The sequence below is a fragment of the Barbus barbus genome (assembly GCF_936440315.1).
Source record: "Barbus barbus genome assembly, chromosome: 48".
Lineage (NCBI taxonomy): Eukaryota > Metazoa > Chordata > Actinopteri > Cypriniformes > Cyprinidae > Barbus > Barbus barbus.
In genome coordinates this window covers 2,708,655-2,734,176 of record NC_136726.1, presented here as the reverse complement: position 1 = coordinate 2,734,176, position 25,522 = coordinate 2,708,655, and the positions used below count along the sequence as shown (strand labels likewise).

Below are 25,522 nucleotides of genomic sequence, written 5' to 3'. Positions count from 1 at the left end.
AAAAATACATTCCATGAAGATATTTTGTAAATATACCATAAATATATCAAAACTTCATTTTTGATTGGTAATATGCATTGCTAAGAACTTCATTTGAACAACTTTAAAGGTGATTTTCTCGATATTTAGATTTTTTTTGCACCCTCAGATTCCAGATTTTCAAATAGTTGTATCTCAGCCAAAAATCTTACTGATCCTAAGCTTTTGAACAGCAGTGTATGTGATATCCACTCCTACTTTGATATGATCAGTGTACCTCTTTAACATCAGCAGCTCTCTCCAGCTCTTCCCTGCAGCGCAGTAACTCCAGCTCCAGCTCGGCTCGCTCCTTCTGACTGGTCTCATACATTTCCCGCAGATTTTCTAGCTCATCCTTTAGTCCGTCACACTAACAGACATTATTGAGAAAAGTTTAGAAAGCATGTTCTCATGAAAACGCTCGTATATGAATAATGGATGTACCTCTCTCTGCACGTGTGTGGCCTTCTCTTCTGTCTGCTTGAGCTGATCTCTCAGTGAGAGGATCTCTGAGAAACCTCCTGTCCAGCCGGTGGGGGTCACAGGTTTGCCATCAAACGATATGTTCTTCTGGATCCCAGCGTCCACCAGCCTGCAGTTGGAGCTCATATAAGAGCTGTCCGTTTCTGTCTCTGTGACACACTGCATGTGTTTTCCCTCTTCTGTCTCGTCCTGCTGTTCTTGAACGGTGATGCAGGTACTGCCTGAACTGTAACATCACAGCCAAAATAAGACGCAAAAATTCAGGATATTGAATATGTTGTGGCTTTTAAAACATATCTTTCAACTTTGATGTTGACTACATGCTATTGTGCTACTAAAATAGGTATTTCTCCATCCTTCTTTTCCTAGAAATCCTACTGTGTCATACCATTTTAGCTTGGACTATATTCACAAATGTCGTTTAAATTAATTTGCAAACCATGTTTCTGAATTTGGGTGTAAAAAGCACCCCTCAAACAATTTGACCATGTGCAAAAGAAATTATGAATTAACAAGTTCCAGATGTTTAGCTTTGAAACACTATTCCATCATCGTATCCAGTGACCTTCACTAACTGTTGATTCTGGAAATCTGCATGTAGTTTCATATTGCTGTCTTCATGTCGTTACTTTTAAGCCATGGACTTCCTCAGTCAGATCGCTGAGTATTGTATAGCGTATATCACTCTCCTAGCGATAGCTACTCTACGGAGCACACTTAGTTGTCATAGTCTTTCCTTGCCTGTTTTCTCGTGTTTTGATTCTTGCCCGTGTTTCCTGGATTAACCCTTTGCCTTGCCATTCGGACTCTGTTTGCACCTGGCTTTGACTATTGCTCGTGTACCTGGATTATCTCTCTGCCTTAGCCTGTTGGATATTGTTCACCGATCGACGAACCACGCTTGTCCTAGGATTACTCTGTCTTGCCTCATTCATGCCTGTTTGTGACCATGCCTTTGAATAAAGCTCTGCACATGGATCCGCACGTCTCATGTCTTGTTCGCCCCGTAACAATTATCACATTTTTTGACAATTTACCATAAATATTAACATACATTTTTTAACAATAATTTATGTTTTTGATGTTTATAAATATGAATAAGCTTTCATTCTATGTGCAGTTTTATTTCAGATGTCATGAAATGCCAGGACTAGAGTTGCTCACCTCCTCTTCTGCAGCATCTGCAGTCTGTGACTCAGTCTTGTGTTTTCATCTTGCAGCGCATGACATTGTTCCTTCAGATTATTACATTCATCCATCAACAGACCCACCTCACCTAATCAAGTAAAGCAAGAAATTAGAAAGCTATGACATTTACATGAATATTAACCATATAAAAGTGTATGTCTGCACAAGACAATTCTAATTAAAGCAACTTAAAATAAATTGTACATATGCTGAAATAAATATGTTGGTTTTGTTTGAAAAAACGTTCCCTCTGCACAGCCATCTCTCAAGATTTATATTGCGCCCAGTGCCTAATTGTGTCATTCTTCACCCCTTTCTTGACCTTTCATTGGGAATGATCATTATAACCAGTGGGATGCATGCAGTCATCCTCGCTCTCAAAAGTTTACTGCATCTTCACATAACATTGACAATTACCCACACTATCAGCTATTCTCCAGGAGCTCTTCCCACTGGACACCGTCTGCTGCAAACGTTTCCGAAATGCTTCAGGGCTCCACCCTTTATTAAAACTACTGTGATTTATGGTCATCACTGCAGGACGCTAACCTGCTTTACAAATTGAGCGAATCCATCATGCATTGATTTTATAATGATGCCAACATGGACATTAGTGGATGTTTCAGACATAGTCTAAATAAAAACATCAACATATCTGACAGAAAATGTACAGTTAGTTGAATTCATTGTGAAATCTGAATCAATAAAGTTTGAGATTATCAGAATTTCATATTAAAAAATAACATTGTATCCATGAATCCGTTGTTTATGTTAGCTCTTGATATCACAGTGAATTGTTTGACTTATCTTCATTAATGCAGTACTCAAACGGTCTCAGAGCTCTTTCAGTGTGTTTCTGTTCTCACCCTGCTTCCTCTGCTGCAGACGGCTCTGGCTCTTCATCTCTATTTCCGCTCGGAGCGTGACGATCTCCAGCTCGTACTCCTGTCCCGTGTTCTCCAGTCGGGAGATTTCGGCCCGTAAGCGGCAGAGCTCCTCCTGCAGACTGGCTATGTCGTTCTCTCTTTCGGCCGCGGCCTCCTCTGCCGCCTGCTGCTGCAGCAGCACCTCCTCCTGTGCCGCCCGCAGCTCCTCCTGCGCCTCCAGGAGCTCGCTCTCCTTCTCCTCCTCCAGACTGTCCATCTCCTCCTGGACAGAGCGAAGCTGTGCTACAGGGGTCGGGAGATCATAACAAATTAGGGGTGTAACGGTATACATATTTGTACTGAAAATTTTCGCTATGGATCTTTTGGTTAGGGTTAGGGTTAGGGTTATGTGTACCAAACAAATCATTAAATTTTTTAATGCCGTTTTGACGCTCTTTGATGTGGCACGACATATCGTCATATACTAACACCTCAGATCAAATGGCTGCACGAGTGAGCGTGATCATCCCTTTCTCTTTACTACTAGTTATAACACAAAATAAACATGAATGAACATCTCATGCCTCATGCAATCGCTCAACCGGTGTTTCAGTTGCGTAAAGATGTCATTAAAAGAGCTTGTAAACAAAATGGCACGTACAGTAGCATTTAATTTACCTCAGGCACGTTAGTGTCTACAGCTCATTATTTGCTAGAGAGATTAAGTCTAGTGAAGAGCATTTTGCGAAATATTAGACTATATACTTATATTTTACTTTACCTGTTAGTCATGTCTTCATTATGTAATGTATATTTTTAAATAAATATTTTATGAAACAAGTCATGACTCCGTAAATTATTATATTTCAACAACAAATAGAAATTTTATAATTTAAAAGTTCATTCAAAAACAATTTACATGTTTGCATATTTTTTTTTTTTAATTTTAGTGTTATTAGAGTTAAGTGTTAATATATTCATTTTGGGCTCTGTTGGACTCCCTATAGTTTAGAGAGGAAGCTGAGGTAGATTTTCATCCCTAAGAAAATTTTAATTAAAATTAAATTTATTTAAAGAAAGAGCAATTTGTTCAGTAAACCACTGTTAAATAAAAAAAAAAAGCTATTTATTTTATTTATCCTCCTGCTGTACCAAAACCATACCGAACCGTGACGGCAAAACCAAGAAACGTACCGAACCATCATGTTTGTGTACCGTTACACCCCTGTAAGAAATGCATGACTTTTTTGTGACAAATGTGGAAAGTTCACTTCCCTCCTTCCCAATATTTTGACAGAAAAGTTTACTCGTCACAAATAGACAGCATATGCTTTGTTATTTTGTCATCTAATCTAATGATAATCATCTAGGGTTTGAGTATTCAGAGTCTTTGTTACCTTGCAGACGCTGGATCTGTCTCGTGAAGGCCTCGGCCTGATGAGCACTAGCTAAACGCTCCTCCTCAAGAAGACCTGGATAGAGATTGAGAAAAACATTTGAAATAGCTGAAATATTTAGCTTTAATGTAGAACATTTTAACAACACAATTATGTATAACAAGCTACATCACACAAGCAAAAGCGTTGTTTCATCGAATATCATCACAGATGATGACAAACAATCAAATTATATAATTTATTTCTGCTCTGACAATGACAGTTAGTTTAAATTAAGCTAAATCAGAACCTCTCTTTACACGTTGCCAAATGAAGTGCAGTGATATACAGTGATAATTAAACTGCACTCTTGGGATGCTGCTTGACCAATGAAATTAGACGACCAAAACAATTGTTGTATGAGTGTAGTGTTTTTACACTATCGCATTTCTATAATTCAAATCCGTTAAAGGATTGTTAGGCTGCATTAATTAGGATCAACCGGAACCGGGAACACTTCCCAAAACACCTGATGTACTTGTTACATTGTTAGAAGAATGGCATCTGCGCTAATATTAGTCTTTATTCCGAGGTCACCGTAGCCACCCAGATCCAGACTGTATCCAGATCAGATGGTGGATCAGCACCTAGAGATGACCTCTACAGCCAGGACACCTAGATGAGCCCCAGAGACTGATCCCCAGTGAAGACCCTGTCTCCAAGACGGCCATCGGGACAAGACCACAGGAACCAGATGAGTCCTTTGCACAATCTGATTCTGCTTTAGCCTAGATTTAAACTGCTGATTTTGTCTGGCCAGAGGAGAATGACACTATTTAGACAAACTATTTCCCCGTCTAAATACTGTAAAGCTGATATAAAGCCACCCAGCTTTATATCAAGCCGATGTAAAGCTGCCTTGACACAATTTGCATTGTTAAAAGCGCTATACAAATAATATTGACTTGACTTGACTTTTTGTACCCCAAACCAGTGAAATATGTAAGTTCAGGGCAGGGCTTGAAATAGGCCAGTTCTCAGAATTATTCTATAAATTGCCAATTTTTGTATCCATAGAACTGGAAATTAAGGCAGGTATGTTACACAACAATGCACTAAAAACCCCTACTTATCAGAGAGAATGAGCCCCCACTTAAAATGTTTGTCCCTGGTCCTGTGAATTTTAGCAGTGACCTTGACCTGATGAATGTAGTTCAAATGTAGTTCATATAGTCAAGTAAATTCTGAAGTAAAGCTCTTGTATATTTGCAATTATTTGCCTCAAAGAATATGATTAAATAACTTTAAAATAATTGATGCAACAAATATTGTAAACATTGGCAAGCTTTCCATCACAAATGTATTTGTTTATTTTTTTATTTAAATGTTTTCAGTTAATGCAATTAATCTCAATTTTATTTTTTATTTTTTTATTCTTTTTTTTATTCAGTTTTAATATGACATTTGCTTTTCCAGAACAAAGGTCCAAAAGGAAAGCGATAGTACGGTACACTAGTTACAAATAAATTCCTCTAATGTTCAAAATAAAGGGTTTCCAAACAGATCACAGTGATAACATCAGCAGGGTGTGAAGAAGAAAAATAAATGAATAGATAAATAAAAAATAAAAGTAAATAAAAAATTTTTAAAAAAGAAAGTATATATGTATATAATAAAATACATTATATATATATATATATATATATACACATACACATATATATATACATATATATATATATATATATATATATATATATATATATATATACACACATACATACATATATACATATACATACACATATACACATAAAAAAGTAAATTAAATACAAAAATACTTCGATCACCACATAATATTTAGGTAAATCAATTTAAGAGTTACAGAGGTATAGTGCAGCATAAAAACAATGTAAATAAGTTATCTCATTCCTAAGTAATCTAACACAGGCTTCCATATTTTCCAAAATATATCAAGCTTATCATTACCGATAAATCGTAATTTCTCAATATGAATAATGTCTGCTAGCTCACTCAGCAACACTTCAAATGTTGGGACAATGTCAAGTTTCCACCTCTGAAGAATCAATCTCTTTGCAAGTACCATAAATAAAGAAATACCCTGTCTTTCATATGAACTAAAAGAAGGTACCGAAATCACCCCAAAAATGGCAATCATTGGATCTGGAACAATATCTTTTTTATACACTTTTGAAAGCAGGTCAAAAATATCTGTCCAGTACTTATGAAGGTTACAACATGTCCAAAATGAATGCAGAAGTGTACCCTCCGCAACCTTGCATTTATTGCATATCGGTGACACTTCAGGGAAAATTTTGTGCAATTTAGTTTTACACCTGTATATACTCTATGTAGAGATTTGAATTGAATTAAGTTGTGTCTCGTATTAATTGAACAATCATGTATATTCTGTAGGCATTCCTCCCATTGTGCATCCTCAATAGTGAAACCTAAATCCTCCTCCCATGCTTTCCTAATTGTAGTTGTGTCACTTTCCACCAGATCTGTTAACACTTTATAGAAATATGACACTGCTTTTGAGTTTCCAGCTTTAAATCTGTTTATTTCCTCTAATTTTTCATGCGTTTTTAGTTGTTCAAAATTAGGAAAATATTTTCTGACGTAGTCTCTAATTTGCAGATATCTGAAAAAGTGAGAATTTGGTAACTCAAACTCTGATTGGAGCTCTTTAAAAGACAGGAAATGCCCATTCATATAAAGTGAGCCAACACACCTTATTCCCTTCTGTTTCCAAAACGAAAACGATTTGTCGTTAAGAGCTGGAATGAAGGAGTGATTCATACATATGGGGCTATAAAGATATACATTAGGAGCTTTAATATATATTTTAATTTGTTTCCAAACTTTTAAAGACTGGCCTATAACAAAGTGATTATTATAGATAAGCTTACTAACCTTACCAGGACTGTTACATAGCGCCTCAATTAATCTCAAATTTTGAATCCATTTCTTAGCATTTTTTAGTCAATGCAATGTAATGCATTCAATCTGAAGGCACGGTGTCTCCCTAAAGAGACACAATTATATGTAACAATGTTAAAAAATCACACACAACAGAAAAAAATTAACTTTTTTTCTAAATACTGTCAAATTTGGTGAAAGTCAAAAAGCTTACTGTCAGAGAGTCACCACAGTCTCCACTAACGATACTCACCAGATCCTAATCCCCTGATTTCTAATCACCGCCACCTGTCAGCACTCATCAACAGCACTATAACCCTGCACTCCTCCCGTTCACTCACTGTCTGGTCTCAAACATTCCATGTTGACTAAACTGACCCACTTACCTTTTGTCTACTTACCAGTTGCTCCAGTTTTCCTAGCCCTGTTCTCCACTGCTCCAGTACTCCCCGAACCCCGCCGCTGCGGCTCCCCTCGAAAAGCTGGTCAGCCGAACCAGGAAAAGTGGTTCATAAGTACATGAAGAAACATGAAGCGTATTGTGACGTAAGACCTGGCTCTGTATTGGCTCTCTAGCCTGTGGAAAAGCAACTGGTTCTTAAACGGCTCGCCAGTCGAACCAACTAAGAGACGGCTATAGCACTGGCTCTGAACTAGCACCTGGTTCCAGCTGGAGGAAAGGGGGTAACAGACCACTTTAATGAACTCTTTCAGTGCTTTCTCTTCCCACTTCAAGGAGGTATTTGGCCTATCCACCGGCTCGCTCTCCATTGCCAACCAACTCATCCACCTCCGTCAGGGAGATTCTTCGGCCAGTGACTATACTCTGCAGTTCCGGACTCTGGCGGCCTCGTGTGGATGAAACAAGGCAGCGCTACTCACTGCTTACCGGCAGGGCTTGGATCCACAGATCAGAGCCCAGATGGCGAACTATGATGACACTGTCGGTCTGGAGAGCTTTATGCAGAAGGCCGTTAAGATCTCCCAACGTCTCACAGCTTGTCAGCCAGACACAACTGCTAATTCTCCGTCCTTGCCAGCTGCCTGTCCTCCGGTACCAGAACCTATGCAAATGGATACTAATCGCCTCTCATGCACTGAGCGTGCTCGACGTCTCACCACGGGGAGTGAGTACCCTCCAATTGGAGCCTGCTATCTCTACCCTACCACTGCTAACGGTACTACTGCTCACCCCACATAATTTAATTTCAGTACCCGCCCTCATGGACTCGTGATCCTCAGGCAATTTCATCTCACATGCCCTCCTAAAACAGCTTGATTTACCCCGCCAGAGACAGGCCGAGCTGAAGATCGAGACCATACAGGGAAAACCGCTCGGGTGTGGGCACATCAAGTTCCGGTCTCCGCCGATCACTCTGCAAGTAGGCTGTCTTCATCAGGAGAGGATTTCCTTTCTGGTACTGGAGGAACCCACTGTCAATATCATCCTGGGACCCCCCTGGCTATCTCAACATTCCACCAAAGTCAGATGGGATACCAGCGAGATCCTCCGATGGAGTAAAACCTGTCTCAAAAACTGTCTCTCCCTCAAGGAACTCCGTGGGGCCCGTATCTTCTCGAAGCTGGACCTGCGAAGCGCTTATAACCTCATTCGTATCTGGGAAGGCGACTAGTGGAAGACAGCGTTCATTACCCCCTCAGGCCACTATGAATATCGGGTCATGCAGTATGGTCTTTCCAACTCCCCGTCCATCTTCCAAGGGGTTTATGAACAAGGTGTTCCAGGAGTTCCTCCACCGGTTTGTCATCGTGTACATAGACGATATCCTGATCTACTCCCGGAACCTAGCCGAACATCGCCATCACGTGATGCAGGTCCTACGTCAACTCAGGAAACACCACATCCACCTGAAGCTCGAGAAGTGTGAGTTCCACCGCCCCACGGTCCAGTTCCTCGGCTACATCCTCAGTGCGGATGGGATCCAGATGGACCAGGGGAAGGTCCAAGTCATCCGGGACTGGCCTGAGCCTCAGTCAGTAAAGGAACTCCAATGATTCCTCAGCTTCGCAAATTTCTACCGGAGGTTCATTCTGAACTTCAGTCTCCTCTCAGCCCCCCTCCCTTCCATGCTCTATCAGAAACCCAAGTCTCTGTCCTGGAACTCCGAAGCTTTAGCCACCTACAAGAAGCTCCAGGAGGCCTTCTGCACTGCTCCCATCCTCTCACATCCCAAACCCCAAATCCCATTCATAGTGGAAGTGGATGCCTCCACCACCAGCGTGGGAGCAGTGCTGTCTCAATACCACGGAGAGCCTCCCCGACTCCACCCTTGCTCTTACTTCTCCAGGAAGCTTTCCCCAGCGGAGCGGAACTACAGTATTGGAAATCGGGAGCTGCTCGCCATTAAACTGGCACTGGAGGAATGGAGACACTGGCCGGAGGGAGCTCAACACCCCTTTACGGTCATCACTGACCACAAAAACCTGGAATATCTCCAAAGTGCTAAAAGGTTAAACCCCCGGCAGGCTCGCTGGGACCTCTTCTTCACTCGGTTCCTGTTTTCCATCACGTATCGACCCAGAAATAAGAATGTCAAGCCGGATTCCCTCTCTCACGTATCCATGCCCCCGACGAACCCTCCACACCTGAACCCATACTCCCTCCAGCCGTCCTTGTGAGCTCCATCCGGTGGGCCCTGGATGAACAGATCCGCATTGCCTCCATCACCGAACCCGCTAATGCTGGGAGGCCCAGAGGGCAAAACCTACATACTCACTTCCTTGAGGACTTCCCTTCTGGGCTCCCTGCATGCTTCCCCGGGCTCTGGACACCCAGGCAGCCAGCGTACTCTCTCGCTCATCCAAGCTCAGTACTGGTGGCCCATTATGACCCGGGATGTCTCCCAGTACATTCGTGGATGCTCAGTCTGCGCCATTTCCAAGACTCCACATCACTTACCCGCCGGAAAATTAGTCCCATTACCCATTCCACTTCGCCCCTGGTCCCACGTCGGAGTCAACTTCGTCACAGATCTCCCCAAGTCAGAAGCTTATACCTGCATACTCGTTGCAGTTGACAGATTCTCCAAAGCCTGCAAGTTAATTCCCCTCCTGGGTTGAGATGTTGTCAAGATGTTGTCTCTGACCGTGGGCCACAGTTTGTCTCCTGTGTCTGGAAGGCTTTCTTCAAACTCCTTGATGTCACCGTCAGTCTCTCCTCAGGGTATCACCCCCAGACTAACGGCCAGGCTGAGCGGAAGATTCAGGTGATTGGGAGATATCTCCGGGCCTACTGTCATGACAACCAGCACAGCTGGAACCACTTCCTCCCGTGGGCTGAGTACCAACCCCCTCTGTTTCCCTGGACAGAAGAGCCCACCGACGTTCCAGCTGTCGACCACTGGTTCCGAGCGAGCGAGAGAGTTTGGGACTCGGCTCATGTCCAACTCCAGCAAGCAGTGCGGAGCCACAAGACCTATGCAGATGCATATCCGCCTGCCCTGCCGGAGTCCCCGCTATATCGGTCCCTTTACCATCGAGAAGCAGATAAATGAGGTCACCTTCCATCTCCAACTCCCTGCACGGTATCGTATCCATCCAGCATTCCATGTCTCACTCCTCAAGCCTGTCTCTCCCTCTGTCACAGAACCCGACGAGCCTGCAGTACCTCCTCCTCCCGAGATCATCGAGGAGCCCCTAGTCTACAGGGTGCAGGACATCTTGGACTCTCGGCGACGGGGTGGTCGCCTGGAATATCTTATTGACTGGGAGGGATACGGGCCGGAGGAAAGATCCTGGGTGGCCTGGGACGATGTGCTGGATCCCTCTCTCCTGGCCGAGTTTCACCAGAACCACCCTGACTGTCCCACACCCAGAGGCCGTGGCCGACCCCATCGCAGTAATAGGGCGACAGGAGGATGGGGTACTGTCAGAGAGTCACCAGTCACCGCAGTCTCTACTAACGGCACTCACCAAATCCCAATCCCCTGATTTGTAATCACCGCCAGCTGTCAGCACTCATCAACAGTACTATATCCCTGTACTCCTCCCGTCTGGTCTCAAACATTCCATGTTGACTAACCTGACCCACTTACCTTTTGTCTACTTACCAGTTGCTCCAGTGTTCCTATCCATGTTCTCCAACACTCCAGTACTCCACCGTCTCCATGCTCCGCTGTTACCTCAGGATCCCCTGGAAAAGGAAAAAGGACATTCACAATCAGATAAGCCCCTAGAGACATTTCCATTCCCCGCCTGTTTACCTGGACATTCTGCTCATCTCATTCCCCTCTGCTGCTACTCAATAAACCTGTTGATTTTATTGCACTTACCTCTTTTTCCCGTGTCTGCTGACACTTACTATCAATTCATTAATTATTCTTAATAAATTATTCATGTTATCTTAGACAGTCGTAATTTATCAATACTGTGTGCAAAACCGAAATCCACATACCATTAAGAAAAATCTGTAACACTTTACAATACATTTCTATTTGTTAACATTAGTTAACATAAATTAACAAATAACACTTCTAGAGCATTTATGACTCTTAGTTGTTGATTCATTTACTAAAGCATTATTAAAATCAAAAGTTGTGTCTATTAATGTTATTTAATGGGCCTGAGCTAACATGTACTAACAATGAACAGTTGTACTTTTATTAACTAATGTTAACAAAGATATTAAATACTGTTGTAAATGCTGTAGTTAATGCATTAAATATTAATCATAGTTAACAAGTGGAACATTTTTGTAAAGTTTTACCAAAATGTCTTCTATTTTTAAAAAAAAAGAGAAAAATATACACTACATAATGTACAGAACAAAAAACCTAAATTAACGTAAAGATAGAGCGATGACATAACTTAGTCTCCATAATATTTATATCCTGTCTGCGACCCAAGAAGCAGGGATCGGCTCCAGATGAATGACATTTACATGCAAGTGAAAAAATTACTAACTTAATTAAAACTTTAGCAACCCAAAACTCATCTTTGGATTTCACAGGCTGATTTTATGAACTTGTCCAAATTTCGAGCACTGTTTCAGATGGGTGTCTAATTTCTGGGAGTTTATACTGCATCTTCTGTTTCAGACCTGATAATTCACTTCTACTTGAAAGCTCTTCAGTATGAAATGGTGGCCACTCAAGCGGGTGAGACTGGTCTAATGCTCTGTCTGTGATCAGAAGTGAGCGGCTCACTAGAGATGATCCAGTTTGGATAAAGGCATCTGCTGCCCTAGAGCTGGTCAGGACAGCCGTCTGGAAGCTTCCCTCAGCCAACTGTCCTCTCACATGCCTGTCATGTTACACACACACAGCCCATGGTCACAGCACAGCCAGATCATTACTGAGTCCCAGGGATCTGTCTGATACAGCAGGTGACTCATTAAAGAGCTATAAATGCTATACATAGAACCTTTTTTTCTGGGCCTGTCATTGAGTAAAACGAGCTAAACATTCAACTATATCTCTGACAAATAACGTTCTGTAACATCTTTTTTCATGACACCGTGCAACAGGGTTCCTATAAGTGTTAGTCTATTAGCAGTCACTATTATCTAATGCAAATTTCAGTACAATTAAACATAAATATTAATACTCAGATTCAGCTATTTTAACAGCACTGCCATCTTAGAATGGTTTCAGATCATATAATATAATAATTATAATATAATGTATATCATGAACTAAATACACATGTATTCGATAATATACTGTATACAGTAGTTCATTATTGGTTAGAAATGTAATCATTAATTGTATTATAAAAACATTTAGTAAATGCCATAGCTCAAAACGTTCCGGTGCAAAAACAAAAAGGCACAAATCTGCAACTTTTTGTCTTGTGACACAAGTTTCGGTCTTATGAAAATGAGTATAAATACGCCAAATAAAAACAAAAACTTGTGGTATTGATTCGCAAAAATTGACTTTGGCATGCATTTAATATGCAGTTTTCGCTTGATACGCATCTACACCACAACCCTAATCCTACCCATTGCATAGCATATAAGCTTTTTTGTTTTGTTTTGTTGTTGTTTTTTTGTGCTGTTGTTGTATTACAATTCTATGTATTCTTGTATGTGGCAGACTTTATGTCCAAGACAAATTTCCCTAGGGATAAAGAAAGTCATCCTATCCTATACACGCCAAAGTCAATTTTTGCATATAAATAACACAAGTTTTTGTTTTTATTTGGTGTACTATTTATATGCACTTTCATGAGATCGGGTTAGGAGAGAGACGGCATCAAAAAAAAAAAAAAACCTTCCACTTTATTTTAAGGCATCCTTGTTACAGTGTAATTCTACATTTAAGTGCTGAGTAATATGTATTTACTATATGGTTAGGGTTAATATTAGGGTTTGGTTTAGGGTTACTTGCATGCAATTATGCATTATTTATTGTTATTATAATAGTAAGTACATGTTACGTGTAACAAGGGCACCGTAAAATTAAGTGTTATGTAAAAAAATTATAGGTGACCTGCAGGGGAAAATCAAAAATCAAAATAAGAAAGCATGACACGAGCTCTGTAACTGTCAGGTCACTGGTGTGTTTCTGAGGGAGTCTCACCTTGCAGCTCCAGAAAGCTCTCCTCGTGTTTCTGAGCCGTGTCTCGAGCTTCTTCTAGCTCAAGCAGGAGCTGCAGCACCTGAGCCCTCAGCTCCTCCAGCTCCTGCTCCTCCGACAGCTCCTCCTTCACAGCCGGCTTCTCATCCTTCACCTCCTTCTCCTCATCAGCATCATTCAGGACGCTGCGCTCTTTTTCTGTGCTCATGACGCTTTCCTGATGTCAGTTCACTCTGTCACCTGAAACAACAACAGTAATGACATTTAATTACAATGACCAGCTGAACTGATTAAATAACTACATTTATTTCTATTATAAAAACAATTAAATGAATGTGAGCTCCCTGCTGTGCTTATTCAATCAGCACATTCAATCAATTTAAATGTTAAAATCCTGTTACTTACACAAATTAAATCATATAATCATACAGCAAAATTCATCTAAACAACCTACATTTCAGATTTTGCAATTCATATAAAATAAATGTATATAATTACAGCTGATGAAACTCTTTTATGGCTTAAAAGGTTTGTTTTAGACTTCTTATATTTGAGTATGAAATTAGTATATTAAATTAGTATTTAGCATGATAATCTGATAAATAGCTCCATCTTGTGGCGAAGAGGGCCATTAAAAAAATTATTATTGAAAAATAGAGTATTGTTTTTTTTTCTTATATGTACTAAATGAGATATTATGAGAAAATGTAAGTAAAATATACATATAGGCTACTGACACATTGTAAACTGATAGTTTGTTTGTTTTTGTAACTTTATGCTTTTAGTCATTTGTTTGCTTGACTTTGTTTTTATTCTTCAGAAATCACCATACATGATTAAAGGTTTTGGTATGACATGAGCAGTGTTGGGAAGGTTACTTTGGAAATGTAATAGGTTACAGATCACCCTAAAATGTAATAAGTAGTGTAACTATTTCAATTACTTTATTAAAGTAATGTAACTGATTACATTTGATTACTTTTCTAAATGTTTTCAACTGTTAATCATTTTGAAACATGTAAAGCAGACAGGGTTAACCTTACAGTAGTTCTCAACACCGATTACTGTCAGACTTTCAAATCCTTCATCACTTTAGCAGCTCTTTTTACTTTGAAATCTCTGAGGTTAAATACAGATTTAATTTCACATGATATAGTTTAATAGCTGTGATACTGTTATGAAATTAAATATCTGCATAGCTATGACAGGAAAAACTGACATCTAACAATGCCTTTAATTTAAAAATTAAAGCATATACATACTTTTTGGAAAGAAATGTTGAAAATGTTCAAATGTAACCCCCTTTGTAATCATTAACAACATCATAAGTAACTGTAATTTACTTGCATATTTTTTCTCAGTCTTTTTTTCTCACATTTATTTTGTAATTACTGTAAATTGCTGCAAACTGCATTACATATAACTAGTTACTCCCCAACACTGGACATGAGGGGGTAAAGAGAAGCAAATTCATCCATCAGGATTTGGAGCTGTGTGGTTTTGCCTGTGGCAAGGAGCAGGTTTTTGAAAGTGTTGGAGAAAAAGTTCTGGAGTGTCAGGAAAAAAAAACGTGCTGACAAGCCAGGAAAGTCATCGAGCTGCTAAAGAGAAAAGTCAACTGTCAACCGAGGAGTGCAGATGGAGAGGAATGAGAAACAAAAACCATGCAAGGAAATGGAAGCTGGAGCTGAATGATTGAAAGCTTTAGATAATCCCAGATTATGTCTTTTTTATCTTTATTATTACTTTTGTTGTTGGAGCTTTTGCATGTAAAAAAAAAATAAAAAAAATACAATCTCAGAAAAGTTACTCCTATTAACAAAATAACCTCAATTTATGAATGCATTGCTCAATGCAATTCAGATTCCAACTCCTGTTTGAATTATGCCTAACTCTGTAATTCTTTATGTATATTGTGACGTTTAAATGAATTAAAGTCATTAACAGAATTCAAATCTTTCAATTATTAAGCAGCACTCTCTGCTCTCTGAGCTGTAATAAGGATCATATCCAGTCAAACATCTCTATAGATGTGACGTCAGTGTGGGAATATTCTCATCCGTGAAGGGATTAATCTGTCGCTGGGATGAGGATGTTTCATTAAAGTTTGATAGAGTCGGGTTGTGACTAGGAAATGAAGTGTTACATCAAAGCAAGTGCAGTGTTAGCTCTGAAGAGCGACTTATCTATGATATGCAGTGTGTAAGCATTTCATTTTCTCTATTCTAGTTTGCAATTTTCTAGTTTTGACTCTATTAAACTTATCACACTACTCAAAAAATATTTTTAAAAAATCCAAAAATCTGTTTGATGTATTAATGGGAAGCAAGTTCATAAAAATTATATTTTCTCTGTGGCTTAAATTTATGAAAGAGCAGATCTATCTTTTTATGCTCCTGACCTTAGTATTTCTTTAGCAAACAGGTGCATGGATGCATACATGCCTGGTTATGGTTTGGGGACAAAGCAGTCTACAAAAGGTAGCTAAATCTGACAAATTGCTAAATCATGAAGCATTTACTTCATGAAATCAAGCAAAGGCTTTTTTAATTTAAAAAATTCAACAAAAAGACTGTGTGTGTGTGTCTACTGTTTGTTGATGTCTTGTATTTGTGTAGCGGTGTAGGCGTCCATGAATAATCCATGCCACCGCTTCACGTCTCTTTGAAGCAGCTCCTCGTGTTCACAGTAACCCACAGCAGCACATCAAAAACCCTTTGAGCAGCAAAGCCGAGAACAAGAGCAAGATGAAAGCAGACACAACTCATTCAGAGTGACAAAATAAAAAAGGAAGGGATGCACATCTTCTGTTTCCTTATTCCACTGGAAAAAATATATATATATATATTAATAGCATTTAAAAAATGCTTGTAGCATGAGTGTTTGCAGAAACAGGTGCAACGTCTATACTGACCGTTTTACCAACAACACAAGCAGAGGTCATTTAAGATTCAAGTGTACAACACCAGCAAAAATACTACAAATCATATCTGGCTCAAATATTACCTTAAACTATTTGGCATGCTTTCACGAAAGGGGGAGCTCAAAGAGGAGAATCAAACTAATTTGGGACGGCCTAATGGAAGAAGATATCTGTAGTACAAGTTTCTGTCAGAAGAGTGAAAGTAGTGAGGATCACTGGAGGATACTGGAAGAACTGTAAGCAAACAGCGGCTTATATAGTCTAGATCAGTCTTATATAGTCTAGATCAGTATAAACTGCACATTTTGCATTTCTCCTTTAGGGAAAGTTACTTTTAAAAGTAATGGATTACTATATTGAGTTCCCTAAAAAACTAATAAATTGTTACTTAGTTATACTTTTAATGGAAAGTAATGCATTACGTTACTTTTGCACTATGTTTTCCTCATCTGGGCTGGACTTGCTTGTTTGATTTTAATGTAAAAATGTATATTTCTGGCAAATGTAAAACCCCTTTTCACACCAATAGCTCAAACAAACCTTTCAGCTGTGCTGCCGTTCTGGATTGATTGATTGATTGATTGATTGATTGATTGATTGATTGATTGATTGATTGATTGCCACTGGTAAATAAAATGTGATTAAATGCATATTACATATAATGAGGATAACCTCGTCAAAAAGAGCACCTTTTAGGGCAGTCGTGGCTTAATGGTTAGAGATATAACCTGACTTTTAACCCAAAGGTCGCAGGTTTGAGTCTCAGTGCCGGCAAGAATTTCTAAACTATATTTTCTTGTAAAGTAAAAAGTAATGCGTTAATTTACTAGTTACTTAGAAAAGTAATCTGATACCCCTAACACAGCTGCTTAAAGGGCCCGATATACTTATAATAGAAGAACGAACTGATATGACATCATTTCGAACAAAATCAGGCCAAAACGAAGTTCCTTTTGAGTTAGTTTCGGCAGTTCGAAACAGCTAACCAAAGCGAACTTTCTGGGGAGTTCGTTTTGGCTCATAAACACCTTTGAAGCTACCATTGGTCCGTGGCGATTACGCAGTCCTGGGTGTGTTCTGGATCTCCACCTTCTTTGAAGCGCAATTTTTTTTCCCTCGGTTCATTTCTCATTCAACAAAGGTCAGGCAGGAGAACAACATCTCCAAGTCACTAACATAAATACACTGTGTCGAATAGCTGAGCTGCCACAAATAAATCCGTACCTGTACAATCACTTGCGGGGAGACTTTAAAGATTCAGAGAAAGCATTTAATTCCTAGAAAGAAATCGAAACGAAGCTTGGTGTCGACGACCCAGAGTTATGCAAAAAGCGACGTGGAGAAACATCAGATGCAAGTTTTCCAAAGCCATAAAAAGAATGACATGAAAGAGTAAAGATATCAGGTAGCAAGTACCAGATACATGTGTTTCAAATAAATGTTACACCATACTGCTGCTGCTGCTGTTCTTTCAATAAGCAAATTTAAAAGGTAATCAATAAATGAAATGCCAAAATATCACACAATAATAAACCTTTGTTTTTATCAAATTACACTGAACAAACTTATAAACGCAACACTTTTGTTTTTGCCCCCATTTTTCATGAGCTGAACTCAAAGATCTAAAACTTTTACTATGTACACAAAAGGCCTATTTCTCTCAAATAATGTTCACAAATCTGTCTAAATCTGTGTTAGTGAGCACTTCTCCTTCGCCGAGATAATCCATCCACCTCACAGGTGTAGCATATCAAGATGCTGATTAGACAGCATGATTATTGCACAGGTGTGCCTTGGGCTGGCCACAATAAGAGGCCACTCTAAAATGTGCAGTTTTACTGTATTGGGGGGTCCGGGGGGGTCCAAAAACCAGTCAGTATCTGGTGTGACCACCATTTGCCTCACGCAGTGCAACACATCAGATCAGGTTGTTGATTGTGGAATGTTGGTCCACTCCTCTTCAATGGCTGTGCGAAGTTGCTGGATATTGGCAGGAACTGGAACACACTGCCGTATACGCTGATCCAGAGCATCCCAAACATGCTCAATGGGTGACATGTCTGGTGAGTATGCTGGCCATGCAAGAACTGGGATGTTTTCAGCTTCCAGGAATTGTGTACAGATCCTTGCAACATGGGGCCGTGCATTATCATGCTGCAACATGAGGTGATGGTCGTGGATGAATGGCACAACAATGGGCCTCAGGATCTCGTCATGGTATCTCTGTGCATTCAAAATGCCATCAATAAAATGCACCTGTGTTCATTGTCCATAACATACGCCTGCCCATACCATAACCCCACCGCCACCATGGGCCACTCAATCCACAACGTTGACATCAGCAAACCGCTCACCCACACGACGCCATACACACTGCCATCTGCAATCTGCCCTGTACAGTGAAAACCGGGATTCATCCATCGAGACCCCGATGTGGACGATGAGCATGCAGATGAGCTTCCCTGAGACGGTTTCTGACAGTTTGTGCAGAAATTCTTTGGTTATGCAAACCGATTGTTGCAGCAGCTGTCCGGGTGGCTGGTTTCAGACGATCTTGGAGGTGAAGATGCTGGATGTGGAGGTCCTGGGCTGGTGTGGTTACACGTTGTCTGCGGTTGTGAGGCCGGTTGGATGTACTGCCAAATTCTATTAAACGCCATTGGAGACGGCTTATGATAGAGAAATGAACATTCAAGGGTAACAGCTCTGTTGGACATTCCTGCAGTCAGCATGCCAATTGCACGCTCCCTCAAAACTTGCGACACCTGTGGCATTGTGCTAAACATTGTGATAAAACTGCACATTTTAGAGTGGCCTTTTATTGTGGCCAGCCTAAGGCACACCTGTGCAATAATCATGCTGTCTAATCAGCATCTTGATATGCCACACCTGTGAGGTGGATGGATTATCTCGGCGAACGAGAAGTGCTCACTAACACAGATTTAGACAGATTTGTGAACAATATTTGAGAGAAATAGGCCTTTTGTGTACATATAAAAAGTCTTAGATCTTTGAGTTCAGCTCATGAAAAATGGGGGCAAAAACAAAAGTGTTGCGTTTATTTATCCAGTTTAATAAAAGACCTAGATACAGCATCATTGCATCATTGTTGTGTTTAGGGCAGACGCGCGAGCATCGCGACACATGTTTACATCTACAGTCCAGTATACTGTCGCTTAGCCTTTTCGCACTTCTTTTTGCCCCCAACCAAAGAACGAAAACGAACTTTGTTTGAAGTATATCAGGGCCTTAACCCTTGTGTGTCCTTATGGACATTTTTTTTTTGTTTCTTTTTATCATTTTGCCTGTGTTAATGCCAACTGCATAAATGTTGTCACAGGTGTGTATTTTCATTGGAATTTTAATATTTCACCCTCATCTCCTTTAATAAATCTATTGTACACTAGGTACAAAAAATAGTTCCTCTCAGGGCCTTAAGGACAAAATTGTCCTCATAAAAACCCATTAGAACGGCAATTTTAATCCCAGGGCCATTTAACTATAAAATGATGTAGTCTTTGTTAATAGGCTTTCATTTTGTTGGCAAGGCTTCAAAACTAATTTTTAAAAAACTTTTACCAGATGGTGCCATTTTCTCAGGTTTGGCCTATAAAGCAAATATTCACATTTTTCCTGTTTTCTGCTTTTGCTGTATTTTAGAGCCAGTTGGATAAATTATGCAGCTATAATTGTGTGGGTGTGTTGGTATGGATGTTATGGACAAAAATTGTGTGTGTTTGTGTTTGTGTACCTGTAATGTTTGAGAGAGAGACATTATACTGACCACTGTAAAAAATGATTGTGATTTAACAGTTAAAATACTGTAAAAATGCCACAGTAAAAACCTGTTAAATGATTAACAATAAGTTTCCTTTCTATATACGGTGAATAACTGTAATAGATCTAACCTTTTCTTTTAGTAGCCTCAGAGTGGACTCTCATAGACTGTGTCTGAAACCAAACCCTAAACCCTCATTCACTAGTTCCTACATTAGTTCACTATATAGTCCACTAGACAGAGTGATTGAGAACATATGAGTGAATTCAGACACTGATGAACACCTGCTGTTAACAAACACAATCACTGAAGGAAAGAACCAGAAACAAGAGTACAACTGAAATACAGCCACAGCCTTAGATGAAATCAACTGAAATAAAACAGCAGAGGATGATTAAACAACTAGACTGTTTTGTGATGTTCAGAGTTGAACCGATTTTTTTATTTGTTATAATTTTTTTATCATTTTTGATTGTCACCAATTTTGAGATTCATACGCTGATTGTTGATGTCTGTGTGTGTTTAAGTTCTGCCGTTATACAATACAATTTGTGCAAATTGTGCTTAGAACAGTTTCACAACGTTTGATTGCTGTAGTATCGGCGGTGCAGTTTAAGTGTATTAACATAATCACATATTTAATAACAGATCAAAGTTTGAGTAAGATCAGTGAATTAGATCAGATCATGACGGCTTTGACATCACAAACATCAGTTTCATCTGATCACAGATTATGTTTGCTTTTATTGCTTTAAAAACTGTACTTAATAAACACAGTTCATTAAAGCAACCAAATAAAAAACTAGCTTTAAAAGTCAAGGTTCAAGAGCCCAACTAAAGCAACCAGTGATTGCCAATATGGTGACTTCAAATGAAAGCACAACACCTAAAAGAGCTTTTGTACACACATGACAGAAATAAAGTCAGTGTTTTGTAATAAGAAGCTGGTGATGCTGTTTGTGGAGTTGTTTAATCCTCTTCTGAGATCTTCAGAGATTTAATGTGCTTTATTTCAGTTGATTTCATCTTTGGCTGTAAGTTTTGTTTCTCTGCTCTTGTTTCTCCTTCCTTCGGTGATTCTACTTGATAACAGCAGGTGTTCATCACTAAAGCTCAATCCTCATTTAATTAGTCACTTCATTCTCTCATTAACTTCAGTGTTACTTCAACACTCTGTAGTGTGGACATATAAGTGCTCTTTAAAACTGAGGATTTTGCTGTGGGATTAAAGGGGTTAAATGTGTGAGATTTAAAAAAAAATACACAAATGTAATTTTAACAGAAATACACCATAAATAAATAAAAAAAAACAGTAGATTACTGGCAACCACAGCTGCCGGTATTTCACCGTAAAATCAAGAAAAAAAACACTGTAAAAAAATACAAATACTGTAAAACCTAACAGTTGACTGTTGACTGAGTGACTATATTCTCCATCCATAATCCTAGCCAATACCTAAGTTTAACAACTACCCAACTATTAATAAGCAGCAAATTAGAAGTTTATTGAGGCAAAAGTCATAGTTAATGGTCTTTTAATAGCGAGAAAGTTTGGTAAGGCTGCAACATTTATCAGTCTTTTGCTAGATGAAGGCCATGAAGGCCTAGAACTGCCAATAGCTCAAGGATATCTGAGCACTGAATCTGTAGTTACTGAATATATTGTCTAATTCTTAGTGCATGGGGCATTGCTATTGAAATAGATGTTGTTCAACTTCCTAAAGTCATTACAAAACCAGCTTAGGGATCATCACAATGGGTTTGGACTCTCCTGTCACCTCCGTTCCTGTATCTTTTTATCCTCTGGCACATTGTAGAGTCGCTCTAGTTGAGATATGTATCATGCTGTATGATATTATGATATATGCTCTATGATCTTAGTCAACATAAGCAGGTTTACTCGTAAACTTTGCTGCAAGGGTTGCCGACCGTGGGTTTAGTTACAGCCACCTCCTCGTGAGCTTCATATGATATAGCAGCAGCTCTCTAGGTTTTCCACTGAATAACAGCTCAGATTGTGTTAATTCAGTTCAGGTCTGTGTTATGACACACACAATGATCCACAGTATCCTATTACATGATAACCACCTGCAGTAGCTCTTCACTGACACATAACGAGGGCTAAGGATGGACATTTCTTAATGGTTCCTTCAAAGGAGGCGTGACATGAAGAATCAAACTTTTCTTGATTTTTTGACACGGAAACTTACAAACTTGAGATTGAGAATTCACAAATATCAGAAAACGAAAGAAAGCAACCAAAACAACTAATTGTCTTCTTTCTCCACAGCATGACATCACATTTGCATCTCACCGCCTCCACAACAACACCTCCACACTAACTTTGCCATTTCACTTCCATAGCCTGCAGATGTTATGCTGTTCGTGGATGAGGAAAACTACATCCAGTCTGCACTGAATGTGTTAGGTCAAAAGTGCCAATAGTAGAACGATGTCCCGTATTCATTCCCACTACTTCCGACAACAGGACAAATGGTTAAGGAAAGACCTTCATCGAGGTGATGTTTTTGGAAAATGTTGTGGTATAGAGAGGGTCTCAGCATCTCTGCAGAGCTTTCTGAAGAACCCCAGTGTTTGGTATCTTGGATAACGGTCTCCGGGGAAAAGTTTCACTTTATTTCCATGTGCCTGCCACGTCTCACCAGGTTACGCTTCCAGGTCTATTTCACCAGACTTTGTGAAATCTGTCCACGCTCCATGCCCTGTCACTTCCTCGTGGTCCTGTTCTGTTTCATGGCTCCTGCTCCATGGCTCTTGGTGCTCTTCACAGCCTTGCAGTTATTCTATGGGCTGTGTCCGCCACTGCTTCAAGGCCCAGCTACAGCACAAAGACAACTGCTCCCCAATTCAATCCACCGCAATTCCATCAGTCATTACTCCAGTCTTCAGCGTCACATGATCCTTCAGAAATCATTCTAATATACTGATTTACTATCAATGTTGGAAACAGTTATGCTGCTTAATTTTTATTTTTTATTTTTTGGAACATCTGATACTTTTTTCAGGATTCTTTGATTAATAAAAAGTTAAAAAAAGAACAGAAATCTTTTCTAAAAGCATAAGTTTTTACTATCATTTTGTATCAATTTAACACACCCTTGCTGAATAAAAGTTTTTTTGTTGTTGTTGTTGTTTGTTTGTTTTTGTTGTTTTGTTTTTGTTTTTCTGGAATTGTGTATATTGTTACAAAATATTAATATTTTGAATAAATACTACTTTTTACTTTTTATTCATAAAGAATCCTGAAAAGGAATCAGATGTTCCAAAAAAAAATGTTTTCAATAACTGTTTTCAACATTACTAATAAATCAGCATATTAGAAGGATTTCTGAAGGATCTTTAAAATAGAAAACTTTTCTGTGTTTTTGATCAAATAAATGCAGACTTGATAAGCTTAAGAAACTTCCCTTAAAAAAAAAAAAAAAAACTTACAAGTCTTACTGATCCCAAGCTTTTGAATGGTATGATGGCATGATTAGATGTTGGTGAGATTTGTTGTCTTTTTTTCTTAGTGCGTAAGCACTTTTAGTTTTCCATACATGTATTTTGTAATTATTGCAGTGATTCCAGTGAGCTTTTGTTCAAACTCCTATAATTAAAGTCAGTCTAGGATTACAGGAAAAGAAAGAAGCAACTGTCTATGGACTGAAAGAATAGTGACAACATATCCAGAACAACTGAACAACATCTCACACTTGCAACTGTGCTGTTATACAGAATATCAGCCCAGCTATAACAGCTTTGTTGGACTTGGCCACTGATATTCAGTACAACAGCACTCATTTACCGTCACTGAAAGATATGCATGCTTGTGCGAAAGCAAAGCTCATCAGCACTCAAGGCATCTTTGCTCCTATATGTTATTGTGGTTTGGTGTTAATGTGTGTGTGTGGGCTCGGGGCACCACTGCATTAGTGTGGCTGGGTGTTAGTGGGCGAGAGTGTGTGTGGGTGCTGCGAATTGGCAGGTACAACAATGTGTTGTGTGGGCGAAAGAGAGAACGCTTTGAAAAATGGAGTGGAGGGGTGAAATGAGGCAGTGAATGTGGAGGAGGATCAAAGAAACCACATTAGCTAATAGAAAAGAGAATATATGCAGCAACTCTTTCAAACACCCCTAATGAAAGTAAAGGGTTTATTTGTGATGCCCTGGGTGTGCTCACCAAAGATTCTGCTCTGTTACAAATCAACACGGGGAAATGTGCTTCATCAATTCAATAATCAATACACTTTTAATGTTCTGCTTAATCATGCGGCGCTCTTATAATAGAATGCACTTCTTGTTGCATTGTATTGGTGTCCAAACCTTGCTATCGCACAATTAAATTTGTGTTTCATTTTCATCACACCATCAAAATGACACCCCACTCCTTCGAACTTCCTGTCCATCTGAGCTCCAGAAAAAGAATATATATTTTCACCTTGTTTTCCAGTAAAAAAAAAAAAATATATTTGTTGAAGCAAAACTGTTTATTTTCTTTATATGTGTGGTAGTACGGAAGCGTATTGCATTCACTTGAGGAAAAAAAAATCTACTCTGTTTTTCTGAATTAACGAGTTAATTATCTCAGAATTACGAGATAACTTTTAATGAAAAAAAATTTTTTTGCTTTGTTTTTCTGAATTAATGACTTAATTATCTCAGAATTACGAGATAATTTTTCATTAAAAAAAGTTTTTGCTCTGTTTTTCTGAATTAATGACTTAATTATCTCGTAATTCTGAGATAATTAACTCGTTAATTCAGAAAAACAGAGTAGATTTTTTTTTCCTCAAGTGAATGCAATACGCTTCCGTAATCTAGCGGAGCTACTGATCAACAAAGCACAGAATGCAGACTGAATAAAGCCAGTGTGCAAAGAGCAAAACATTCAGCAGGAGCTAAAATACAAGCTTAATCAACACAGAGGAAGAGATTTACTTTACCTGCTGATATGAAGACTGCTTGTCCATGATAACCGCAGCAGACGAGAACACAGAGAGAGTGAGGAGAGAAACACTCGCTCTCTCTCTCTCTCTCTCTCTCTCTCTCTCGCTCTCTCTCTCTCTCTCTCTCTCTCGCTCTCTCTCTCTCGCTCTCTCTCTCTCTCTCTCGCTCTCTCTCTCTCTCTCTCGCTCTCGCTCTCTCTCTCTCTCTCAAGCATATTATGTAAGGGATAATGTAGAATCTGCCAGTCATAACCACACAAAATAAACCCGACGGGGTGATCAGGTCGCCTACGCCAAGCAGAGTCATTTATTATCCAGATACTCATCAAATAAATTATTAAACTGACATGAAATGTTGAAGTTGAACCTTTTTTATATACATAGGCTATTTTATATTTTTAAGATTCTAAAGTTTAACTATTTATTATGCGAGAAGAAAGAAGAGAGAAGAAGACTTAA

General features: G+C 39.2%; 1 protein-coding gene across 2 annotated transcripts in view; it reads right to left on the bottom strand.

Annotated features, from left to right (window-relative positions):
* Positions 1-25,136, bottom strand: part of ccdc136a (coiled-coil domain containing 136a) — a 30,707-nt gene extending 5,571 nt beyond the window's left edge. For both annotated transcript variants that reach the window (XR_013783986.1, XM_079412567.1), the window contains exons 1-7: positions 25,061-25,136; positions 13,417-13,653; positions 3,953-4,027; positions 2,556-2,858; positions 1,666-1,777; positions 463-727; positions 257-388 (exon numbers count right to left, since the gene is read on the bottom strand). Coding sequence is in view for 1 of the 2 variants with exons in the window: in XM_079412567.1 (XP_079268693.1) it covers positions 257-388; positions 463-727; positions 1,666-1,777; positions 2,556-2,858; positions 3,953-4,027; positions 13,417-13,621 (1,092 nt within the window). In the remaining variant the exon portion in view is untranslated. The remainder of the gene's footprint in view (positions 1-256; positions 389-462; positions 728-1,665; positions 1,778-2,555; positions 2,859-3,952; positions 4,028-13,416; positions 13,654-25,060) is intronic.
* Positions 25,137-25,522: the final 386 nt, after the last annotated feature.